Genomic DNA, 24900 nt, shown 5'->3' with positions numbered 1-24900 from the left:
GAACTGCATGATTCATACAACAATTTTGAAGGACTTATCAGGTTAAACCGTTAAATAGACTGAATGGTTGATATAACATTATCAGATAACTTTTCATCTACGAGAAGTGCGTTCTGATAGAAGTGGGGTGTGGAAGTTCCTGCTACATGTATTTTTTATAACCTTGTCGCATGTCTTTCTACATTATTCATATTTATGAGAAGGGCTTAAAGTACCATTATTCAGAAGCAAATAAAACTACGATCTAAGTTCAATAAAAAATGGAGAATGTGGCAATTCTCAGGAGAAAGAAAATGTAGACCACAACTTTTAGATAAAACGAGATAAACGAGACACGAGACAGGATTTTTACGTGGAAACCCTTGCGGAAAAAACCACGGGCGCACGAAGGCGCAATCACTATGTGGGTGGAGTATTACAAGCACGAGACGACATGACGTCTTTAGGTACGGCTACATGAAGTATATATGAGGGACAATACATGACAGTCCTTGGAGGACAAGTAAACGAGTTGTAGTCGTACACTTCGGTACCAATGCAAAGGCCCATATCGTTTGTACTACGTCTAGTCCAACACTATAGAATTTGGATCACAATTTAAAAATCTCCACATTGAGCCAAATTCCCTCCAGTAGTCGAAGAAAGTGAATAACTCCATCCAAAACAGCATAAACACCTTGTGCGTCAGTGAGAAATACCAGCTAGGCCTGAGCAAAGCTGAAACTTATTGGTAGGAACTGGCTTTGTCATCATATCAGCAGGATTATCATGAGCACTTATCTTGCATACCTTCAAATCACCCTTTGCATCAACATCTCGAATATAGTGAAATCTGACATCAGCATTCTTTGTTCTCTCATGATACATTGGATCCTTTGTAAGATATATAGCACTTCGACTGTCAGAAAATATGGTAGGGCAAGATGAATCTCCACAAAGCTCGGCGTACAAACCTCTCAACCAGATAGCTTCTTTGCATGCCTCTGAAATAGCCATATACTCGGCATCAGTAGTGGAACAAGACACAATAGACTGCAAAGTTGCTCTCAAATTCACAGCACAACCACCAATGATGAAAACATAACCTGTGAGTGATCTTCTCTTATCCAAATCACCAGCAAAATCAAAATCAACAAAACCAACAAGTCCATCTCCAGTTTTTCCAAACTCTAAATAAGCATTAGAAGTACCTCGCAGGTATCTGAAAATCCACTGAACTGCTTTCCAATGATCTTTACCAGGATTAGCCATGTATCTACTAACAACACTAAGTGCATAAGATAAATCAGGACAAGAACAAACCATGGCATACATAAGTGAACCAATTGCACTTGAATAGGGAACTGTAGACATGTACTCAATATCGGAATCTAACTTAGGACATAGGGCTAATGATAATTTGAAGTGTAGAGCTAAAGGAGTACCTGGCTTGGCATTATGCATATTAAAATGACAAAGAACTTTATCAATATATCGTTTCTGACTTAGATATAATTTTACAGACGGTGTATCTCTGGATATTTCTATGCCAAGTATTTTCTTTGCTGCACCCAAATCCTTCATCTCAAATTTATTACTCAATTGCTTATTTAGTTCATTAATCTCTTACATGCTCTTTGCAGCAATTAACATACCATCAAGATAAAGGAGCAAATAAATAGTTGAGCCATTGATAGTTTTCAAATAAACACATCTATCATAATTAGACCGTTTGAAACCTTGAGAGAGCATAAAGGTGTCAAATCTCTTGTACCACTGTCGAGGGGATTGCTTCAATCCATAAAGAGATTTCTTTAACTTATAGATAAGCTTTTCTTTTCCAGGAATAACAAAACCTTGAGGTTGTTCCATATAAATATCCTCTTCTAATTCTCCATGTAAGAATGCAGTTTTAACATCCAATTGTTCAAGCTCAAAATCATTCATGGCAACAATACTAAGTAAAGTGCGAATAGAGCTATGCTTCACAACAGGAGAAAAGACTTCGTTATAGTCAATAACTGGAATTTGGCTAACCTTTAGCAACTAACCTTGCTTTATATCTTGTCTCATCATTAGGAGAAACACCTTCCTTTATTTTGAAAACCCACTTGCAATGAATAGGTTTCTTCTCTCTAGGTAATCTTACTAAATCCCAAGTGCCATTCTTTTCAAGTGATTCCATCTCATCATGCATAGCAGTCATCTACTTATTACTATCACCAGAAATAATAGCCTCAGAATATGAAGAAGGCTCAGCATTACCTTCAATTTCTTTTGCAACAGATAAAGAAAAAGAAACAATATTGCACTCCTCAATTAACCTTTCAGGTGCATTAATACCCTGCCTAACTCTGTCACGTGCGAGATTCCAACCGGGTGGAACAATAGGTTGTTTTGGAGTGACATGTTCATCATCAAAGATGGGTTCATCATGTGCATCAACATTTTCTTTATTATATGTATCACCTGAATCAATAACATGATCCACCTGAATAGTAGGCTGCTTAACAGTAGGATGTTGTTCACTCTCAATAGGAACATTAGTAGATGGAACATCATGTAACATGGAAGTAGATGGAACATCATGTATCATAGAAGATTCATTAAAGATAACATTTCTGTTAATAACAATCTTTTGTATTTCAGGATCCCACAGTTTAAAACCCTTAACACCAGACTTATAACCAAGAAAGATGCACTTAACAGCCCTAGGCTTCAACTTTCCATTATCAACATGAGCATAAGCAGTGCAACCAAAAACTCTCAATTGTGATTAATCAGCAGGTGAACCAGACCATACCTCAATTCGAGTTTTCTTATTAAGAGGAATAGATGTTGAACGGTTGATGAGATAACAAGCAGTGGAAGCGACCTCAACCCAAAAACGCCCATGCAAACCTGCATTGGACAACATCCAACGGGCTCTAGAAATAATGGTCATGTTCATACGCTCAACAACACTGTTTTGTTGAGGAGTGTGAGGAACGATGTAGTGTCTGACAATGCCTTCACACTTGCAATAATTTTCAAATTGCTTAGAACAAAATTCCATACCATTATCAGTGCGAAGTATTTTTACCTTGTTTTCAGTTTGTCTCTCAATCATAATCTTCCACTCCTTAAAAGCTGAGAAAGATTGCCATTTATGCTTCAAGAAATAAATCCAAACTTTTCTCGAATAATCATCAATAATAGTCAACATGTAACTAGCACCACCTAGTGACTTTTTGCGAGATGGTCCCCATAAATCAGAATGCACATAATCAAGAATACCTTTAGTTGTATGAGTGGAAGTGTTGAACTTCACCCTCTTGTGCTGGCCGAAGATATAATACTCACAAAATTTCAATTTACCAGTTTCATATTCTTTAAGAAGGCCTCTCTTATTTAACTCTACCAAACCAAGTTCACTCATATGTCCAAGACGCATATGCCAAAGGTTACAGCATCACAAACATAATTCTTTGAAATAACTGGAGTAGCGTTACCTGAAACTGTAGAACCTTGAAGGTAATAAAGACCATTGGTCAAACTTAAGTAACCTTTCACCACAATGAGAGAACCTTTGGTGACCTTCAAAACTCTATCTCCACATGAATACTTGTAGCCCTTTGCATCAAGGATACTCACAGAAATAAGATTTCTCTTCATTTTCGGAATATACCGAACACTGTCAAAGTTCTGTTTGTGCCATCAAACATCTTGATTCGAATGGAACCTATGCCTTCAATCTTGCATGGTGAATTATCAAAACCCAAAACGGAACCAACGGCAGTAGTAGAATCTAAAGTAGTAAACTAATCTCTATGCGGACACATATGAAAAGTATATGCAGTGTCAAGTACCGACTCATCATTGGTCTCAGCACATCTAGCAATAACAACAAGAACATCATCGGAACTATCATCACGAGCAACATTAGCATAATTTTCACCTTCTTTATTACCTTTTGGTTTGTATGTGACATTCCTCTTTTCCTTGTTCTACAACTTGAAACAGTTTGAGATGTCATGCCCATCTCTCTTGCAATATCTACAAGATTGTTTCTTGTCTCTGGATTGCGACTAGCCCCTCTAGCCGTTCTTATTTTTGCCTAGGTTTCTATTATGTGAGTTCTTCTCCTTTGACCTGACACGAACAGATAATTCCTTGATTTGGGATGAACTTGAACCATCATGAGGCACCCTTAATTTCATCCTCTCCTTAGAGTTCAAAGCTTCATTAAGCGAGAGCGGCGGCAGTTTTCTCGCTCAAAACTTCCTGCAAAATATTATTATGCAAATGGAGTTGAATTTGTGGAAAGCCTTACGAGCCCTTCTTTTCTCCTCGCCGGTCCAATCCTAAATTCTATTCTTCCCAAAACTGTCCAGTGCATCATCGTAGTCGGCCTGTGCCAACAACGTCCGCGTCTTGACTTGCCATAGGATAAACCTTGTGTCACGATACAGCAACGGAAGATCGTACTTCATGAATAACATGAGTAGATAAATCTGTGTACACAAAGTAATACAATACGAAAGAAATAATTCTCGTGGAATTAACTTGCAGGACGGACGAAAAAATAGGACAAATAGCACCAGATAGTATCCGACAATGGATGTAGCAATTGGAGAGAAAAAAAATCTAAATTAGTAGCTCAGCTTGACCTTCACGTGAGAGAAATAAATCAGATCTCTTCCTGTGCGTGCAAGCACAAGAAGTATTACCGATGGATTTGATCTTCACGTAGCGAACGAATGCCTTGGGGCTCCAGGCGTATATGTGGAGGCAGCAGCGGATTATGCTCTGCCGTTGGGAAGTAGCAGCAGCAGCCATACTTGATCTCCAGCAGCAATAGAACTCGCGAGACGTACGCGACAACAGCGGCTCGGCGGATCGGACAAGAACGGCTGCACTGGGATATAAACGCTTACAGATGGAATACCTGTGGGATTCTGCTTGTTAATCGATCTGGCTTCGGATTGTCTGATCGCCAGGTTGTGTCGGCGGTGGCGCACAGGACGCAGAACCCTAGCTTCTCTCGTCTCAATCTCGTATGTGCAAACTTGGCTCGAGATACCACATCTGTTAGATAAAACGAGATATATAAACGAGACATGAGAGACACGGATTTTTACGTGGAAACCCTTGCGAAAGAAAAAACTACGGACGCACGAAGACGTAATCACTATGAGAGTAGAGTATTACAAGCACGAGACAACATGACGTCTACGATTACATGGAGTATATATGAGGGGCAATACATGAGAGTCCATGAAGGACAAGTAAACGAGTTGTACTCGTACGCGTTCGTACCAACACAAAGGCCCACATCGTTTGTACTACGTCTAGTCCAAGACAGTAAATTTTGGATCACAATTCAACAACGAAGAAGCAAAGTGGAAATGCAGCGGCCATAAAGCGAAGATGCGGTCAAAGAGTGTGGGATGGCGAACCTAGACTCTGAAGTAGGACAGCTATGTTAAAATCTTTATTGCATGTATGTGGAGTTCAAGAACAAATCAGATTTGACCTGGAGTAATGTTAGAGCAAAGTGATGAAGCAACATAAATAGAGTAAAGGGAAGATAAGGAACATGTAAATGGCAATGACTCATTTCCTTCTCGGTGGGGCTGAGTAAAGATATTTACCGGATATGTGGTGCTTGATGAAAAATGATAACATGAGCAAGATGTCATTATTTTATGGCGTTATGGTCATAAACAACACATCGATCATGCTTGGCATGTGCATTTGTATAGTTCAATAATTATTCCGTTGATCTTTGTATACATTTTTGTTGTTCTGTAGCAACGCACGGACATCCAGCTAGTGAATATATAGTAGCTAAATGGTCCACTTTCTCCACCAAGTGCATCTTTCAGCCGTGTTAAGAACCAAGTCCAGCTATCTGTGTCCTCTTTTTCAACAACTCCAAATGCTATATATTGTTGTTTACATCCCTTCGAGTTGCAACAAGAATTTGTTGTCCTGTTGATAGCTTGATAAAACACTCATCTACCCTGCAATGTGACCAATGAGCGCATAAATACTTCGCAATGTGAGCACAAAAACACTTCACAAGTTACATTAAACACAAATTACCTATGAATGGTCTGCATCCATTTAAAAACCCTTCTTTGCAAGCATTAAGACAGAAGAACAGTCCATGGAACCTTGGGTTTTTATTTGGGTGTTCTTATATGTGATTTTTGGTCACACCACATCTACTGTCTGGATTTGTACCCAACACAACCTGCAAATAATCTCTAATCCTAGTGTATTGTCCTCTCTCATCTCCCTGGACAACCTTCACTGCTTGCTTCCTAGCCCTGTAGGCCATATGGGTTGAGATCTCTACTCCATATTTCTTCTTCAAATTCTGGATTATTGTGGTGATTGGTGTACCAATATCAATTCTCATCATGGCCTCACACTAGTGTGCTACCCATTTTCCTGTGACCTTGGTGTTCTGTGCTACCGTTGGGCATGTGTGCAGAAAATTAGCCTTTCTTATGTAGAAAGTGCTCTCATTTGCAATTACAAAAGCTCCAATGTAGAAATGGCATCTAACATTAGTGCACACAACTATGATGTTGTCATTGCAGTTTCTATGCAACTCATAGTTCCTATTCCGACTTATGTGAAATGTCTCAAGTGCTCTCCTAAATTGGTAAACATGAAGGAAACAAATCTTTCTACAAAACCCCTCCTCTGGGCTCTCTCTTTCTTCACTATACCACTTCCTTGGGAAAGATTTATATGCTCTACTCTTCCTTCCACTAGGCAGAAAAAAATGTTCTTCCTCAACCCCATCATCATATTCTGGATTCAAATAACCTACATCTGGCTCCTCATCCGATAATGGCACCGACACATGCTCAAACCTTTGCTCCAAGTGAGCATGTGACCTCTTGGTTGGCCCTTTTCTATTTTTCTTCTTCTTTGTTGCTCCCTTTGTTGGTTCACATTGCTGCTCCACCTGCTCCTCTGGCTCTTCCTCAACCTGCTCCTCTTGCTCTTCCCCAACCTGCTCCTCTTGCTCTTCTTCTCCATACACTTCATCGACATCCGTGTCTCCTTCAAAATGAAGGAGTGGGTCCTCTCTCTACCTCCTCATCTCATTAAGCCTCTTAAGAAAGTCCTCATCTCCATCCAGATCTGAATCATCTCCAGTTAGAAGAACTGGTAGTTTTTGCCTAACCATTTGAACATGCACAATTGCCTTCTTATGTTTCCTGAATTTGGAACTTTTTGTTCTCTTCTTAAGCTCCATTAGTGTCTCCGGCTCATCCTGTTCATCCTGCTCCATAACAGCATCTAAAGCTACACCCCAGTTTGTGCTTTGTTGTGTGGAGAAGAACTGTAGTGGCTCTGACTGCTTTTGTTCCTTGCATTTTTCTGGTGATCCGAACAGAACACCATAAGGATTGACTTCATAGACAGTTTCTCTCCTCTTTGACTCAAAGGAACCTGCTTCTCATAAACATAGCTTGAATTCAAATATGCAGGTCTTGTATGAGTGGCCCTAACCGCTGTCAAGTTAACTACAGTGTGACCTTTATTAGCAATATGATCACGCATTTCATCCACCTTGTCATCATCACAAATTTCTTCCAATCCTGCAACACCCACACCGGGATCCTTCACAAAGTAAATGTAATCATTTAGCCCATATCCCTCTCTTTTATTAGTGCTACCAAATTGCAATAAGTGATGTCTAAAAGACAGATTGATCTCTTCAAGTTGTCTTTGTCATGGAAGTGCATTCTGACTTCCCAAACAGCATCATCCAAACTACACAGGAAGAAAATACAACAATTAATATGAAAGTTAAAAGATTTTTTTCTAATTAACACTTAACTGAATATTGAACAGTGCCTTCACTGAATATAAGAGAGTGACTTAAGTGAATATCTAATTAACAACACATTGAGTAGCTCATTGACTACTCTAATAGTGCCAACCTATCTAATTAACAACACATACTGCCCAAATTCGAATAAGCCTAACCCTAACCCTAACCCTAGAAATCATTTGAAACTAGGTCAAATGCAGATGGAAACTTACTAGACGCCGACGAATGACGAGCCCCATTCGTGTCTTTCTCTTGGATTCTCCTTCACGGCCCTGGCCCAAGATCTAGCCGCGGCGAATTCGAGCGACTGCTGGGGCTTGGGCTGCTGTCCGAAGGGACGGGGTTTGAGCTGCCGTAGAGATCCGCCTCCGGTTCTTCGCCACCGCCAACAGAGCCATCGTAGTCACCGCCACCACTCGCCGTCGCAATATCTAAGAGGAGAGGAGAGGGCGGGGGGGGGGGGGGGGAGGGAAAGAGATAGTGAGGAGAGCGGGCCAAGGGAAGGAGACAAGGTTAGATCGAACCCGCCCGACGCGGCGCGTCAAACGGCGTGTAACAGCTCTGTGAGGTGAACTGTATCACCACGTCGACAAAAACGGACCCACATATCATAATCATACTTAAAAGGGCCGAACCGAGGGACTTGTGATTTATTTATAAAAAAAATAGCCTAGGAACTTGTAGTTTTATGCACAATTGCAATTTATGCACAATTGCAAAGAAGTGTGATTCTTGCAACTCTAGTCTTCAATGTCAATGTTTTCTGCAATTAACTCGGTCCGTTAAGTGATATTTTTTCTGCGGAGTACCCGACTTAGGTCTTCGCAATGAGTTAAACACAAATGATTCGATCGAATAGAAATGGAAAATGAAGGAAATATTTACCACTGAGAAGTTGGATGCTTACATAGCCACACTGACATGCAGGGACCACCACCCTTTTACTGTTCTCTCAAGTATACATCGCGCAGATTCAGGCAGTCTTACATATATGGATACACTAATTAATTTCACACGCTGCACTTCACACAGAAACAGCCAGCCATCACAAGCCAAACATCGATATATACGGCAGAAACAAGAGAATGTTGGTAGGTACAAACATTCTTGGACTAATAAGTTCAGCATCAAAACAACATAATTGACCCAGAATGGTGACAAACTGGGCAATGCTAGGCATACTTCAAATGGAGCCGTAAAGATAAAATGGCAGAGTGGTCTTGCTGCAATCTTGCATCAAGGTCGGTCCTCATATTCTCTTAGAAATTTACGCCGCCAGCCTTCCAGCTGGCCTTCGTCCTCCAACTTCCATTCCTCCATGGCACCTTATCTTTATGCGCGCCAAGTAATCCACCGCGATCCATGCAAAGCTAAGCCTCACCGGCATTCTTTCTTCATCATCTGGATCCAGTAAGGCCCTCGACTTCTCAGTCCATTTGGGGTGATAGGTTACCTGGTACCACGCAGAGGCCTTCATTTCATACAGCCAATCCTTCTCATCGTCATTGAAATTCTCAGCCTCATATGATGCGAGTCTTTGGAAGACAGACCAATACTCCTTCTGCAACGCATTGTACGCATTCTTGAGCCTGTCCTTTACATCCACTAGCTTTCTGCAGTTGTTCCTGGGAATGGACCAGATGTGCCACTACAGGAAAAAACTTATAAACGAGTGCCCGAAACACTCGGCTTATACCGGTTTGCACTCGGTTTATATATAAACCGAGTGTTTTCCCCGGTTTACACCACACGGCTTACTGGGGACCGGGCTATCAGGTGTAAGCCGAGAGCCTTTGCGAAAGCACTCGGCTTATATATAAGCCGAGCAACGACCTGTAAGCCGAGTGTCAGCACGCACATGGTTTATACCTGACGGCATCTCAGCCCTAACGGCAAGCCACGTCACCGTTTACGTAAGCCGAGGGCCAACAGTCGCACGGCTTATATATAAACCGAGGGCCAATGACCACACGGTTTATATATAAACCAGTTTACATATAAACCGAGGGCCGAGGCCATACACACAGTTTATATATAAACTAAGGGCCCACCTCCCAGCTTACATTTGACAAGGTCGTGGCATAAACGAAGCCGAGTGCTAGTCCATGAGACACACGGGTTAGAGCCCACCAGTGGATATATGCCCTATAATCCGGGTGCCTGATCCCTGAGACACACGGCTTACAGCTTGCCAATCGCATTTTATTTGTTTGCTTCAAGAAGCAGCAATAACATGTGCTAATCGATAAGGCACAAGAGTCAACAAGCATCAACATATAAGATTCAAATTGAAGCTAAGAAGTATAAATAACTAGATCATGATGGCGCGCGCTCCTACGCCCTTCCATTTTGAGAAAAGGACTACATACATATTAAACATATTGGTGTGAGAAATCTCTAATTTTTTCAATGATTGGCATTAAGGTCCATCAACATAGCAAGGAATATTACCAAACAATATCTAGATAATCGAGTGTGTCTTGCGAACAATTAGATAACAGTAGCAATAGCGCATCAAGAAAAAACCATTGGTGCATCCTGAGTGTGTCGGCAACACGTGGGATTCCATGGCCGTGCTGACGATTCCGGCGTTCGCAGCGCACCTCAACAACCCGCTGTCGTCCACCAGCGACACAGCTTCGATTTTGTCCACCTGCGCCTCGATTTCGTCCGCGACCACGTCCTCATTCCACTGCCCACCCCCGCTGGCGTCCACGGAGGCGAGCTACTCCTCCACGCCCAGCGCCTCCTCTCCACGACCAAGCGCCGCTCCTCCTCCAGGCCCAGGCGACGCTCCTTCAGGCCACTGTGTGGGAGCATCTCTGTGCCGCCGCTGGGAGCTCGTCACGTAGCTCCTCCGGTGACCAAAACGGCAGCGCCGCCACCCAAGTGTGGCCCATGCTCAGGCGCGTGCACACTCGACCATGCTGCACGCTCGCCGGTGGTGCTAGTGTTGTGCTGCTGTTCTTCGTGATGCTGCTGATCATCTCTCAAGAAGAAGGTACCTTCTTCTTGTTGTTGTTCATCTCTAATCTGTAGATTGAACTGTAGCGGCTGCTGTTGTTGCTTGTTGTAATATCTGTTCTTGTTGATCTCTGATCTTTAAATTGATTTAGATTTCCAGTTACAAGCAGCATACTGTATTAGCTAAAGAGGATACTTGTCCCTCAAAATATGCAGATATTTACAGGTAAAATTTTGTTGAAAAGGAAGAAGCTCATTCGTTATTTCATCAAATGGAAGCTTGGGAAGGAAGGAAGCAGAGATTGTACCCATTAGAGTAGTTTCTGTTGAAGATCTCCAACATCATCCTCTTGATCTTCGCCATTCCATCATCCATGTCTCCTTGTCTTGGGTTTTGTGTGCAATATTGGCCAACTAGAAAGATAATGGCAGAAACTGAATAAAACAGCAACAAGATCATCAGGCATCTTCTTGTCAAAACATGTAGAGTTCCTGGCTTTCTGGATGATCCAACATAATGGTGTCCCACCAACCAAGACGATTTTTCTATGATGTGTATTGTTTGTGTAGCAAACAATATAAGCAGCAAGTCTTGAGATGTTGACAAAATTTCAACACTTATTTTTTCTTCTTCTGAATATTGACAACTATTACTCCAATTTTAGCACTTATTTTGAATACCTTGCTAAAAGGTTTTGATTTTTTAAATCCCAGAAACAGTTTCAGTTTTCCTAACAAAAACAGTTTCAGTTAACTGTTTTTCAGTTTTCAGTTAATTGCTAATTTAAAGGAGTACACCACATCCTGCAGGTTTCAGTTCTCAGTTTTGACAGTGAAAAATCTTACTAAAATTTTGCTTTACTCATGTACAGTATCAAGTTTTACAAAGTTTTCAGTATCAAGTTATTTTCTTAACAAGAGTGAGCGATATCAAACTTTGCTGTAATTTCAATCCAGAAATGTTAGGTTTCCTACAATAATCATACTCCATGGGCACTTACCGAATAAAATTTTGCTGAACTGAACAAAAGTTTGCTCATTGGACAATTTACTGAACTGAACAAAACTTTGCTGTAGTGGTTAACAAAGATTTGTTACTCTGAAAACTTTACTGTATATTGTCAAGAGCAATCTACAGCACAAGCAAATCAACAGCAGAAGCAAATTCAGACTCAGTAAACATCTACACCATTCCATCCTAGAGCAATTTAGAGCCTGCATGCACAAGCAAATTCAGATTCAGTAATCATTGCCTCACTGGACGAAATTCAGCACAAGCCATCACAGGTTTCATAACCAAGATGCATACACGGTGAAACAGGGAAGCAGATAGGAGAAAACTGGGCGTACACGGTGCGAACAGGGCTGCCGATGTCAACGCTGAAGTCATGGTCAGCGAAGTAGCGGGAGACGAGCGGCGGCGCGTGACCTAAGGTGAGGATGCGAACGACCTGTGGGAAGGGCAGGCCGACCAGTGACTTGGGGAAGGGGAGGGGACGACCTCGGGACGGGGACGCCGGGAACTGCTCAGACCGCCGTCGCCGTCCGCAGCCAATGGCCGCTTCCCGTCGCCGCGCCAGGAGCCGCTGCAAGTAGCGTGAGAGTAGGAGGGGAATGGATTAGGATTCGATCTAGAGGAGGAGGGCGCGTGGGTAAGAGGATTTGGGATTTCAGCGGCGCGCCGTGTTTTGGGGGAAAATGAGAGAGAAGGCGCCGGTTATTTCGCCAAGTCCCGCGCTGCTGCTCCTTTTCTAGAAAGATCCCGCGCTGCTCTCTGCTCATTACACCTCACGGCCAATCAGAGAAGGATGGAGGGAGGGATAGTGGAAGCCGTCTGATCTCGGAGCATCCGATGCTCACGACTAGCGATCCGAGTGAAGTCAGTGTGACCAATTAAAATGCAAGGTTATAAACCGAGTGTTTTTCGAACAGCACTCGGCTTATACCGCTATAAAGCCGAGTGCATATTTACGGTTAACGTCTTCAAGGTGAGAGAGAGCTCCCCCCCCCCCTCATCCAAAAGCGGACCCCTGCGTCACCCTTCTCTGATGACTCGAGGGGAGAAACCCCATATCCGCCGTCCAACCTCCCTCTCATCGTCGTCGCTGCTCCGTTGGCCTCATCCAACCATTTGAATCCACGGAAAACCGTATGATGTCAAAAATCCTCCGGATCTGGCATGCCGCCATCACATGGAACCTATAGAGCGTGGTAAAAGTTTGGGTGCATTTCGAATAGGCCTCACATGAGGCCGTTTGTAAACCGCACCATCTCCGTGGTAGTCTCTCGGTATTGAGAGGGAAGGTGTCAGTTTTGTGAAGGAAGTGTTGATCCTACTGCTCCGTTGGTCTCGAAACTTTCCGTGCTCTCAAAGGAGGCCATCGAATGATACGTGTGAGCCCCCCGCTTTTTCCTGGCCCGTTTGTAATATTTGAGACATTTATTGCATTTCTAGGATTTCAGTGCCGGAAATTGCAGATCTGCAAGGCGACACGTGAAATCATTCCCAGAAGCGGCATGGAAAATCCTATGTGATGTATTAGAGAGATGCGTCTCCCTTTTGCATACGAGGAAGGGGAAGTTTCGGCCATCAGGTGGCGAATTTACTTCGACGACATGACTCGTCCAACCGTTTGAATCCACGGAAAACCGTATGATGTCAGAAATCCTCCGGATCTGGCACGACGTCATCACATGGCCCCTGTAGGGCGTGGTAAAAGTTTGGGCGCATTTCGAATAGGCCTCACATGAGGCCGTTTGTAAACCGCACCATCTCCGTGGTAGTCTCTCGGTATTGAGAGGGAAGGTGTCAGTTTTGTGAAGGAAGTGTTGATCCTACTGCTCCGTTGGTCTCGAAACTTTCCGTGCTCTCAAAGGAGGCCATCGAATGATACGTGTGAGCCCCCCGCTTTTTCCTGGCCCGTTTGTAATATTTGAGACATTTATTGCATTTCTAGGATTTCAGTGCCGGAAATTGCAGATCTGCAAGGCGACACGTGAAATCATTCCCAGAAGCGGCATGGAAAATCCTATGTGATGTATTAGAGAGATGCGTCTCCCTTTTGCATACGAGGAAGGGGAAGTTTCGGCCATCAGGTGGCGAATTTACTTCGACGACATGACTCGTCCAACCGTTTGAATCCACGGAAAACCGTATGATGTCAGAAATCCTCCGGATCTGGCACGACGTCATCACATGGCCCCTGTAGGGCGTGGTAAAAGTTTGGGTGCATTTCGAATAGGCCTCACATGAGGCCGTTTGTAAACCGCACCATCTCCGTGGTAGTCTCTCGGTATTGAGAGGGAAGGTGTCAGTTTTGTGAAGGAAGTGTTGATCCTACTGCTCCGTTGGTCTCGAAACTTTCCGTGCTCTCAAAGGAGGCCATCGAATGATACGTGTGAGCCCCCCGCTTTTTCCTGGCCCGTTTGTAATATTTGAGACATTTATTGCATTTCTAGGATTTCAGTGCCGGAAATTGCAGATCTGCAAGGCGACACGTGAAATCATTCCCAGAAGCGGCATGGAAAATCCTATGTGATGTATTAGAGAGATGCGTCTCCCTTTTGCATACGAGGAAGGGGAAGTTTCGGCCATCAGGTGGCGAATTTACTTCGACGACATGACTCGTCCAACCGTTTGAATCCACGGAAAACCGTATGATGTCAGAAATCCTCCGGATCTGGCACGACGTCATCACATGGCCCCTGTAGGGCGTGGTAAAAGTTTGGGCGCGTTTCGAATAGGCCTCACATGAGGCCGTTTGTAAACCGCACCATCTCCGTGGTAGTCTCTCGGTATTGAGAGGGAAGGTGTCAGTTTTGTGAAGGAAGTGTTGATCCTACTGCTCCGTTGGTCTCGAAACTTTCCGTGCTCTCAAAGGAGGCCATCGAATGATACGTGTGAGCCCCCCGCTTTTTCCTGGCCCGTTTGTAATATTTGAGACATTTATTGCATTTCTAGGATTTCAGTGCCGGAAATTGCAGATCTGCAAGGCGACACGTGAAATCATTCCCAGAAGCGGCATGGAAAATCCTATGTGATGTATTAGAGAGATGCGTCTCCCTTTTGCATACGAGGAAGGGGAAGTTTCGGCCATCAGGTGGCGAATTTACTTCGACGACATGACTCGTCCAACCGTTTGAATCCACGGAAAACCGTATGATGTCAGAAATCCTCCGGATCTGGCACGACGTCATCACATGGCCCCTGTAGGGCGTGGTAAAAGTTTGGGCGCGTTTCGAATAGGCCTCACATGAGGCCGTTTGTAAACCGCACCATCTCCGTGGTAGTCTCTCGGTATTGAGAGGGAAGGTGTCAGTTTTGTGAAGGAAGTGTTGATCCTACTGCTCCGTTGGTCTCGAAACTTTCCGTGCTCTCAAAGGAGGCCATCGAATGATACGTGTGAGCCCCCCGCTTTTTCCTGGCCCGTTTGTAATATTTGAGACATTTATTGCATTTCTAGGATTTCAGTGCCGGAAATTGCAGATCTGCAAGGCGACACGTGAAATCATTCCCAGAAGCGGCATGGAAAATCCTATGTGATGTATTAGAGAGATGCGTCTCCCTTTTGCAGACGAGGAAGGGGAAGTTTCGGCCATCAGGTGGCGAATTTACTTCGACGACATGACTCGTCCAACCGTTTGAATCCACGGAAAACCGTATGATGTCAGAAATCCTCCGGATCTGGCACGACGTCATCACATGGCCCCTGTAGGGCGTGGTAAAAGTTTGGGCGCGTTTCGAATAGGCCTCACATGAGGCCGTTTGTAAACCGCACCATCTCCGTGGTAGTCTCTCGGTATTGAGAGGGAAGGTGTCAGTTTTGTGAAGGAAGTGTTGATCCTACTGCTCCGTTGGTCTCGAAACTTTCCGTGCTCTCAAAGGAGGCCATCGAATGATACGTGTGAGCCCCCCGCTTTTTCCTGGCCCGTTTGTAATATTTGAGACATTTATTGCATTTCTAGGATTTCAGTGCCGGAAATTGCAGATCTGCAAGGCGACACGTGAAATCATTCCCAGAAGCGGCATGGAAAATCCTATGTGATGTATTAGAGAGATGCGTCTCCCTTTTGCAGACGAGGAAGGGGAAGTTTCGGCCATCAGGTGGCGAATTTACTTCGACGACATGACTCGTCCAACCGTTTGAATCCACGGAAAACCGTATGATGTCAGAAATCCTCCGGATCTGGCACGACGTCATCACATGGCCCCTGTAGGGCGTGGTAAAAGTTTGGGCGCGTTTCGAATAGGCCTCACATGAGGCCGTTTGTAAACCGCACCATCTCCGTGGTAGTCTCTCGGTATTGAGAGGGAAGGTGTCAGTTTTGTGAAGGAAGTGTTGATCCTACTGCTCCGTTGGTCTCGAAACTTTCCGTGCTCTCAAAGGAGGCCATCGAATGATACGTGTGAGCCCCCCGCTTTTTCCTGGCCCGTTTGTAATATTTGAGACATTTATTGCATTTCTAGGATTTCAGTGCCGGAAATTGCAGATCTGCAAGGCGACACGTGAAATCATTCCCAGAAGCGGCATGGAAAATCCTATGTGATGTATTAGAGAGATGCGTCTCCCTTTTGCAGACGAGGAAGGGGAAGTTTCGGCCATCAGGTGGCGAATTTACTTCGACGACATGACTCGTCCAACCGTTTGAATCCACGGAAAACCGTATGATGTCAGAAATCCTCCGGATCTGGCACGACGTCATCACATGGCCCCTGTAGGGCGTGGTAAAAGTTTGGGCGCGTTTCGAATAGGCCTCACATGAGGCCGTTTGTAAACCGCACCATCTCCGTGGTAGTCTCTCGGTATTGAGAGGGAAGGTGTCAGTTTTGTGAAGGAAGTGTTGATCCTACTGCTCCGTTGGTCTCGAAACTTTCCGTGCTCTCAAAGGAGGCCATCGAATGATACGTGTGAGCCCCCCGCTTTTTCCTGGCCCGTTTGTAATATTTGAGACATTTATTGCATTTCTAGGATTTCAGTGCCGGAAATTGCAGATCTGCAAGGCGACACGTGAAATCATTCCCAGAAGCGGCATGGAAAATCCTATGTGATGTATTAGAGAGATGCGTCTCCCTTTTGCAGACGAGGAAGGGGAAGTTTCGGCCATCAGGTGGCGAATTTACTTCGACGACATGACTCGTCCAACCGTTTGAATCCACGGAAAACCGTATGATGTCAGAAATCCTCCGGATCTGGCACGACGTCATCACATGGCCCCTGTAGGGCGTGGTAAAAGTTTGGGCGCGTTTCGAATAGGCCTCACATGAGGCCGTTTGTAAACCGCACCATCTCCGTGGTAGTCTCTCGGTATTGAGAGGGAAGGTGTCAGTTTTGTGAAGGAAGTGTTGATCCTACTGCTCCGTTGGTCTCGAAACTTTCCGTGCTCTCAAAGGAGGCCATCGAATGATACGTGTGAGCCCCCCGCTTTTTCCTGGCCCGTTTGTAATATTTGAGACATTTATTGCATTTCTAGGATTTCAGTGCCGGAAATTGCAGATCTGCAAGGCGACACGTGAAATCATTCCCAGAAGCGGCATGGAAAATCCTATGTGATGTATTAGAGAGATGCGTCTCCCTTTTGCAGACGAGGAAGGGGAAGTTTCGGCCATCAGGTGGCGAATTTACTTCGACGACATGACTCGTCCAACCGTTTGAATCCACGGAAAACCGTATGATGTCAGAAATCCTCCGGATCTGGCACGACGTCATCACATGGCCCCTGTAGGGCGTGGTAAAAGTTTGGGCGCGTTTCGAATAGGCCTCACATGAGGCCGTTTGTAAACCGCACCATCTCCGTGGTAGTCTCTCGGTATTGAGAGGGAAGGTGTCAGTTTTGTGAAGGAAGTGTTGATCCTACTGCTCCGTTGGTCTCGAAACTTTCCGTGCTCTCAAAGGAGGCCATCGAATGATACGTGTGAGCCCCCCGCTTTTTCCTGGCCCGTTTGTAATATTTGAGACATTTATTGCATTTCTAGGATTTCAGTGCCGGAAATTGCAGATCTGCAAGGCGACACGTGAAATCATTCCCAGAAGCGGCATGGAAAATCCTATGTGATGTATTAGAGAGATGCGTCTCCCTTTTGCAGACGAGGAAGGGGAAGTTTCGGCCATCAGGTGGCGAATTTACTTCGACGACATGACTCGTCCAACCGTTTGAATCCACGGAAAACCGTATGATGTCAGAAATCCTCCGGATCTGGCACGACGTCATCACATGGCCCCTGTAGGGCGTGGTAAAAGTTTGGGCGCGTTTCGAATAGGCCTCACATGAGGCCGTTTGTAAACCGCACCATCTCCGTGGTAGTCTCTCGGTATTGAGAGGGAAGGTGTCAGTTTTTTGAAGGAAGTGTTGATCCTACTGCTCCGTTGGTCTCGAAACTTTCCGTGCTCTCAAAGGAGGCCATCGAATGATACGTGTGAGCCCCCCGCTTTTTCCTGGCCCGTTTGTAATATTTGAGACATTTATTGCATTTCTAGGATTTCAGTGCCGGAAATTGCAGATCTGCAAGGCGACACGTGAAATCATTCCCAGAAGCGGCATGGAAAATCCTATGTGATGTATTAGAGAGATGCGTCTCCCTTTTGCAGACGAGGAAGGGGAAGTTTCGGCCATCAGGTGGCGAATTTACTTCGACGACATGACTCGTCCAACCGTTTGAATCCACGGAAAACCGTATGATGTCAGAAATCCTCCGGATCTGGCACGACGTCATCACATGGCCCCTGTAGGGCGTGGTAAAAGTTTGGGCGCGTTTCGAATAGGCCTCACATGAGGCCGTTTGTAAACCGCACCATCTCCGTGGTAGTCTCTCGGTATTGAGAGGGAAGGTGTCAGTTTTGTGAAGGAAGTGTTGATCCTACTGCTCCGTTGGTCTCGAAACTTTCCGTGCTCTCAAAGGAGGCCATCGAATGATACGTGTGAGCCCCCCGCTTTTTCCTGGCCCGTTTGTAATATTTGAGACATTTATTGCATTTCTAGGATTTCAGTGCCGGAAATTGCAGATCTGCAAGGCGACACGTGAAATCATTCCCAGAAGCGGCATGGAAAATCCTATGTGATGTATTAGAGAGATGCGTCTCCCTTTTGCATACGAGGAAGGGGAAGTTTCGGCCATCAGGTGGCGAATTTACTTCGACGACATGACTCGTCCAACCGTTTGAATCCACGGAAAACCGTATGATGTCAGAAATCCTCCGGATCTGGCACGACGTCATCACATGGCCCCTGTAGGGTGTGGTAAAAGTTTGGGCGCGTTTCGAATAGGCCTCACATGAGGCCGTTTGTAAACCGCACCATCTCCGTGGTAGTCTCTCGGTATTGAGAGGGAAGGTGTCAGTTTTGTGAAGGAAGTGTTGATCCTACTGCTCCGTTGGTCTCGAAACTTTCCGTGCTCTCAAAGGAGGCCATCGAATGATACGTGTGAGCCCCCCGCTTTTTCCTGGCCCGTTTGTAATATTTGAGACATTTATTGCATTTCTAGGATTTCAGTGCCGGAAATTGCAGATCTGCAAGGCGACACGTGAAATCATTCCCAGAAGCGGCATGGAAAATCCTATGTGATGTATTAGAGAGATGCGTCTCCCTTTTGCAGACGAGGAAGGGGAAGTTTCGGCCATCAGGTGGCGAATTTACTTCGACGACATGACTCGTCCAACCGTTTGAATCCACGGAAAACCGTATGATGTCAGAAATCCTCCGGATCTGGCACGACGTCATCACATGGCCCCTGTAGGGTGTGGTAAAAGTTTGGGCGCGTTTCGAATAGGCCTCACATGAGGCCGTTTGTAAACCGCACCATCTCCGTGGTAGTCTCTCGGTATTGAGAGGGAAGGTGTCAGTTTTGTGAAGGAAGTGTTGATCCTACTGCTCCGTTGGTCTCGAAACTTTCCGTGCTCTCAAAGGAGGCCATCGAATGATACGTGTGAGCCCCCCGCTTTTTCCTGGCCCGTTTGTAATATTTGAGACATTTATTGCATTTCTAGGATTTCAGTGCCGGAAATTGCAGATCTGCAAGGCGACACGTGAAATCATTCCCAGAAGCGGCATGGAAAATCCTATGTGATGTATTAGAGAGATGCGTCTCCCTTTTGCAGACGAGGAAGGGGAAGTTTCGGCCATCAGGTGGCGAATTTACTTCGACGACATGACTCGTCCAACCGTTTGAATCCACGGAAAACCGTATGATGTCAGAAATCCTCCGGATCTGGCACGACGTCATCACATGGCCCCTGTAGGGTGTGGTAAAAGTTTGGGCGCGTTTCGAATAGGCCTCACATGAGGCCGTTTGTAAACCGCACCATCTCCGTGGTAGTCTCTCGGTATTGAGAGGGAAGGTGTCAGTTTTGTGAAGGAAGTGTTGATCCTACTGCTCCGTTGGTCTCGAAACTTTCCGTGCTCTCAAAGGAGGCCATCGAATGATACGTGTGAGCCCCCCGCTTTTTCCTGGCCCGTTTGTAATATTTGAGACATTTATTGCATTTCTAGGATTTCAGTGCCGGAAATTGCAGATCTGCAAGGCGACACGTGAAATCATTCCCAGAAGCGGCATGGAAAATCCTATGTGATGTATTAGAGAGATGCGTCTCCCTTTTGCAGACGAGGAAGGGGAAGTTTCGGCCATCAGGTGGCGAATTTACTTCGACGACATGACTCGTCCAACCGTTTGAATCCACGGAAAACCGTATGATGTCAGAAATCCTCCGGATCTGGCACGACGTCATCACATGGCCCCTGTAGGGTGTGGTAAAAGTTTGGGCGCGTTTCGAATAGGCCTCACATGAGGCCGTTTGTAAACCGCACCATCTCCGTGGTAGTCTCTCGGTATTGAGAGGGAAGGTGTCAGTTTTGTGAAGGAAGTGTTGATCCTACTGCTCCGTTGGTCTCGAAACTTTCCGTGCTCTCAAAGGAGGCCATCGAATGATACGTGTGAGCCCCCCGCTTTTTCCTGGCCCGTTTGTAATATTTGAGACATTTATTGCATTTCTAGGATTTCAGTGCCGGAAATTGCAGATCTGCAAGGCGACACGTGAAATCATTCCCAGAAGCGGCATGGAAAATCCTATGTGATGTATTAGAGAGATGCGTCTCCCTTTTGCAGACGAGGAAGGGGAAGTTTCGGCCATCAGGTGGCGAATTTACTTCGACGACATGACTCGTCCAACCGTTTGAATCCACGGAAAACCGTATGATGTCAGAAATCCTCCGGATCTGGCACGACGTCATCACATGGCCCCTGTAGGGTGTGGTAAAAGTTTGGGCGCGTTTCGAATAGGCCTCACATGAGGCCGTTTGTAAACCGCACCATCTCCGTGGTAGTCTCTCGGTATTGAGAGGGAAGGTGTCAGTTTTGTGAAGGAAGTGTTGATCCTACTGCTCCGTTGGTCTCGAAACTTTCCGTGCTCTCAAAGGAGGCCATCGAATGATACGTGTGAGCCCCCCGCTTTTTCCTGGCCCGTTTGTAATATTTGAGACATTTATTGCATTTCTAGGATTTCAGTGCCGGAAATTGCAGATCTGCAAGGCGACACGTGAAATCATTCCCAGAAGCGGCATGGAAAATCCTATGTGATGTATTAGAGAGATGCGTCTCCCTTTTGCAGACGAGGAAGGGGAAGTTTCGGCCATCAGGTGGCGAATTTACTTCGACGACATGACTCGTCCAACCGTTTGAATCCACGGAAAACCGTATGATGTCAGAAATCCTCCGGATCTGGCACGACGTCATCACATGGCCCCTGTAGGGTGTGGTAAAAGTTTGGGCGCGTTTCGAATAGGCCTCACATGAGGCCGTTTGTAAACCGCACCATCTCCGTGGTAGTCTCTCGGTATTGAGAGGGAAGGTGTCAGTTTTGTGAAGGAAGTGTTGATCCTACTGCTCCGTTGGTCTCGAAACTTTCCGTGCTCTCAAAGGAGGCCATCGAATGATACGTGTGAGCCCCCCGCTTTTTCCTGGCCCGTTTGTAATATTTGAGACATTTATTGCATTTCTAGGATTTCAGTGCCGGAAATTGCAGATCTGCAAGGCGACACGTGAAATCATTCCCAGAAGCGGCATGGAAAATCCTATGTGATGTATTAGAGAGATGCGTCTCCCTTTTGCAGACGAGGAAGGGGAAGTTTCGGCCATCAGGTGGCGAATTTACTTCGACGACATGACTCGTCCAACCGTTTGAATCCACGGAAAACCGTATGATGTCAGAAATCCTCCGGATCTGGCACGACGTCATCACATGGCCCCTGTAGGGTGTGGTAAAAGTTTGGGCGCGTTTCGAATAGGCCTCACATGAGGCCGTTTGTAAACCGCACCATCTCCGTGGTAGTCTCTCGGTATTGAGAGGGAAGGTGTCAGTTTTGTGAAGGAAGTGTTGATCCTACTGCTCCGTTGGTCTCGAAACTTTCCGTGCTCTCAAAGGAGGCCATCGAATGATACGTGTGAGCCCCCCGCTTTTTCCTGGCCCGTTTGTAATATTTGAGACATTTATTGCATTTCTAGGATTTCAGTGCCGGAAATTGCAGATCTGCAAGGCGACACGTGAAATCATTCCCAGAAGCGGCATGGAAAATCCTATGTGATGTATTAGAGAGATGCGTCTCCCTTTTGCAGACGAGGAAGGGGAAGTTTCGGCCATCAGGTGGCGAATTTACTTCGACGACATGACTCGTCCAACCGTTTGAATCCACGGAAAACCGTATGATGTCAGAAATCCTCCGGATCTGGCACGACGTCATCACATGGCCCCTGTAGGGTGTGGTAAAAGTTTGGGCGCGTTTCGAATAGGCCTCACATGAGGCCGTTTGTAAACCGCACCATCTCCGTGGTAGTCTCTCGGTATTGAGAGGGAAGGTGTCAGTTTTGTGAAGGAAGTGTTGATCCTACTGCTCCGTTGGTCTCGAAACTTTCCGTGCTCTCAAAGGAGGCCATCGAATGATACGTGTGAGCCCCCCGCTTTTTCCTGGCCCGTTTGTAATATTTGAGACATTTATTGCATTTCTAGGATTTCAGTGCCGGAAATTGCAGATCTGCAAGGCGACACGTGAAATCATTCCCAGAAGCGGCATGGAAAATCCTATGTGATGTATTAGAGAGATGCGTCTCCCTTTTGCATACGAGGAAGGGGAAGTTTCGGCCATCAGGTGGCGAATTTACTTCGACGACATGACTCGTCCAACCGTTTGAATCCACGGAAAACCGTATGATGTCAGAAATCCTCCGGATCTGGCACGACGTCATCACATGGCCCCTGTAGGGTGTGGTAAAAGTTTGGGCGCGTTTCGAATAGGCCTCACATGAGGCCGTTTGTAAACCGCACCATCTCCGTGGTAGTCTCTCGGTATTGAGAGGGAAGGTGTCAGTTTTGTGAAGGAAGTGTTGATCCTACTGCTCCGTTGGTCTCGAAACTTTCCGTGCTCTCAAAGGAGGCCATCGAATGATACGTGTGAGCCCCCCGCTTTTTCCTGGCCCGTTTGTAATATTTGAGACATTTATTGCATTTCTAGGATTTCAGTGCCGGAAATTGCAGATCTGCAAGGCGACACGTGAAATCATTCCCAGAAGCGGCATGGAAAATCCTATGTGATGTATTAGAGAGATGCGTCTCCCTTTTGCAGACGAGGAAGGGGAAGTTTCGGCCATCAGGTGGCGAATTTACTTCGACGACATGACTCGTCCAACCGTTTGAATCCACGGAAAACCGTATGATGTCAGAAATCCTCCGGATCTGGCACGACGTCATCACATGGCCCCTGTAGGGCGTGGTAAAAGTTTGGGTGCATTTCGAATAGGCCTCACATGAGGCCGTTTGTAAACCGCACCATCTCCGTGGTAGTCTCTCGGTATTGAGAGGGAAGGTGTCAGTTTTGTGAAGGAAGTGTTGATCCTACTGCTCCGTTGGTCTCGAAACTTTCCGTGCTCTCAAAGGAGGCCATCGAATGATACGTGTGAGCCCCCCGCTTTTTCCTGGCCCGTTTGTAATATTTGAGACATTTATTGCATTTCTAGGATTTCAGTGCCGGAAATTGCAGATCTGCAAGGCGACACGTGAAATCATTCCCAGAAGCGGCATGGAAAATCCTATGTGATGTATTAGAGAGATGCGTCTCCCTTTTGCAGACGAGGAAGGGGAAGTTTCGGCCATCAGGTGGCGAATTTACTTCGACGACATGACTCGTCCAACCGTTTGAATCCACGGAAAACCGTATGATGTCAGAAATCCTCCGGATCTGGCACGACGTCATCACATGGCCCCTGTAGGGTGTGGTAAAAGTTTGGGCGCGTTTCGAATAGGCCTCACATGAGGCCGTTTGTAAACCGCACCATCTCCGTGGTAGTCTCTCGGTATTGAGAGGGAAGGTGTCAGTTTTGTGAAGGAAGTGTTGATCCTACTGCTCCGTTGGTCTCGAAACTTTCCGTGCTCTCAAAGGAGGCCATCGAATGATACGTGTGAGCCCCCCGCTTTTTCCTGGCCCGTTTGTAATATTTGAGACATTTATTGCATTTCTAGGATTTCAGTGCCGGAAATTGCAGATCTGCAAGGCGACACGTGAAATCATTCCCAGAAGCGGCATGGAAAATCCTATGTGATGTATTAGAGAGATGCGTCTCCCTTTTGCAGACGAGGAAGGGGAAGTTTCGGCCATCAGGTGGCGAATTTACTTCGACGACATGACTCGTCCAACCGTTTGAATCCACGGAAAACCGTATGATGTCAGAAATCCTCCGGATCTGGCACGACGTCATCACATGGCCCCTGTAGGGTGTGGTAAAAGTTTGGGCGCGTTTCGAATAGGCCTCACATGAGGCCGTTTGTAAACCGCACCATCTCCGTGGTAGTCTCTCGGTATTGAGAGGGAAGGTGTCAGTTTTGTGAAGGAAGTGTTGATCCTACTGCTCCGTTGGTCTCGAAACTTTCCGTGCTCTCAAAGGAGGCCATCGAATGATACGTGTGAGCCCCCCGCTTTTTCCTGGCCCGTTTGTAATATTTGAGACATTTATTGCATTTCTAGGATTTCAGTGCCGGAAATTGCAGATCTGCAAGGCGACACGTGAAATCATTCCCAGAAGCGGCATGGAAAATCCTATGTGATGTATTAGAGAGATGCGTCTCCCTTTTGCAGACGAG

The 24900-nt window shown here is 45.7% G+C and overlaps 1 protein-coding gene and 1 long non-coding RNA gene across 3 annotated transcripts in view; both read right to left on the bottom strand.

The window, feature by feature from the left end:
* Positions 1–8759: 8759 nt before the first annotated feature.
* Positions 8760–24900, bottom strand: part of LOC123411888 (probable RNA-dependent RNA polymerase SHL2) — a 51894-nt gene continuing 35753 nt past the window's right edge. Inside the window, exon 3 of the mRNA XM_045104847.1 lies at positions 8760–9466. Coding sequence (XP_044960782.1) covers positions 9087–9466 — 380 coding nt within the window. The 3' untranslated portion in view covers positions 8760–9086. The remainder of the gene's footprint in view (positions 9467–24900) is intronic.
* Positions 10122–12478, bottom strand: LOC123411889. Of its 2 annotated transcripts, none has more exons than XR_006613349.1 (4): positions 12134–12478; positions 11785–11998; positions 11092–11218; positions 10122–10919 (listed from the first exon to the last, which is right to left on the bottom strand). It is a non-coding gene; the product is annotated as an uncharacterized LOC123411889 (long non-coding RNA). The 2 variants fall into 2 exon arrangements; XR_006613348.1 differs by having other exon boundaries at positions 11092–11197; positions 12134–12477.

This window comes from Hordeum vulgare, chromosome 7H (assembly GCF_904849725.1).
Source record: "Hordeum vulgare subsp. vulgare chromosome 7H, MorexV3_pseudomolecules_assembly, whole genome shotgun sequence".
Lineage (NCBI taxonomy): Eukaryota > Viridiplantae > Streptophyta > Magnoliopsida > Poales > Poaceae > Hordeum > Hordeum vulgare.
Note: the sequence above shows the minus strand (reverse complement) of the source record. Positions and strands in the feature narration are given on the sequence as shown.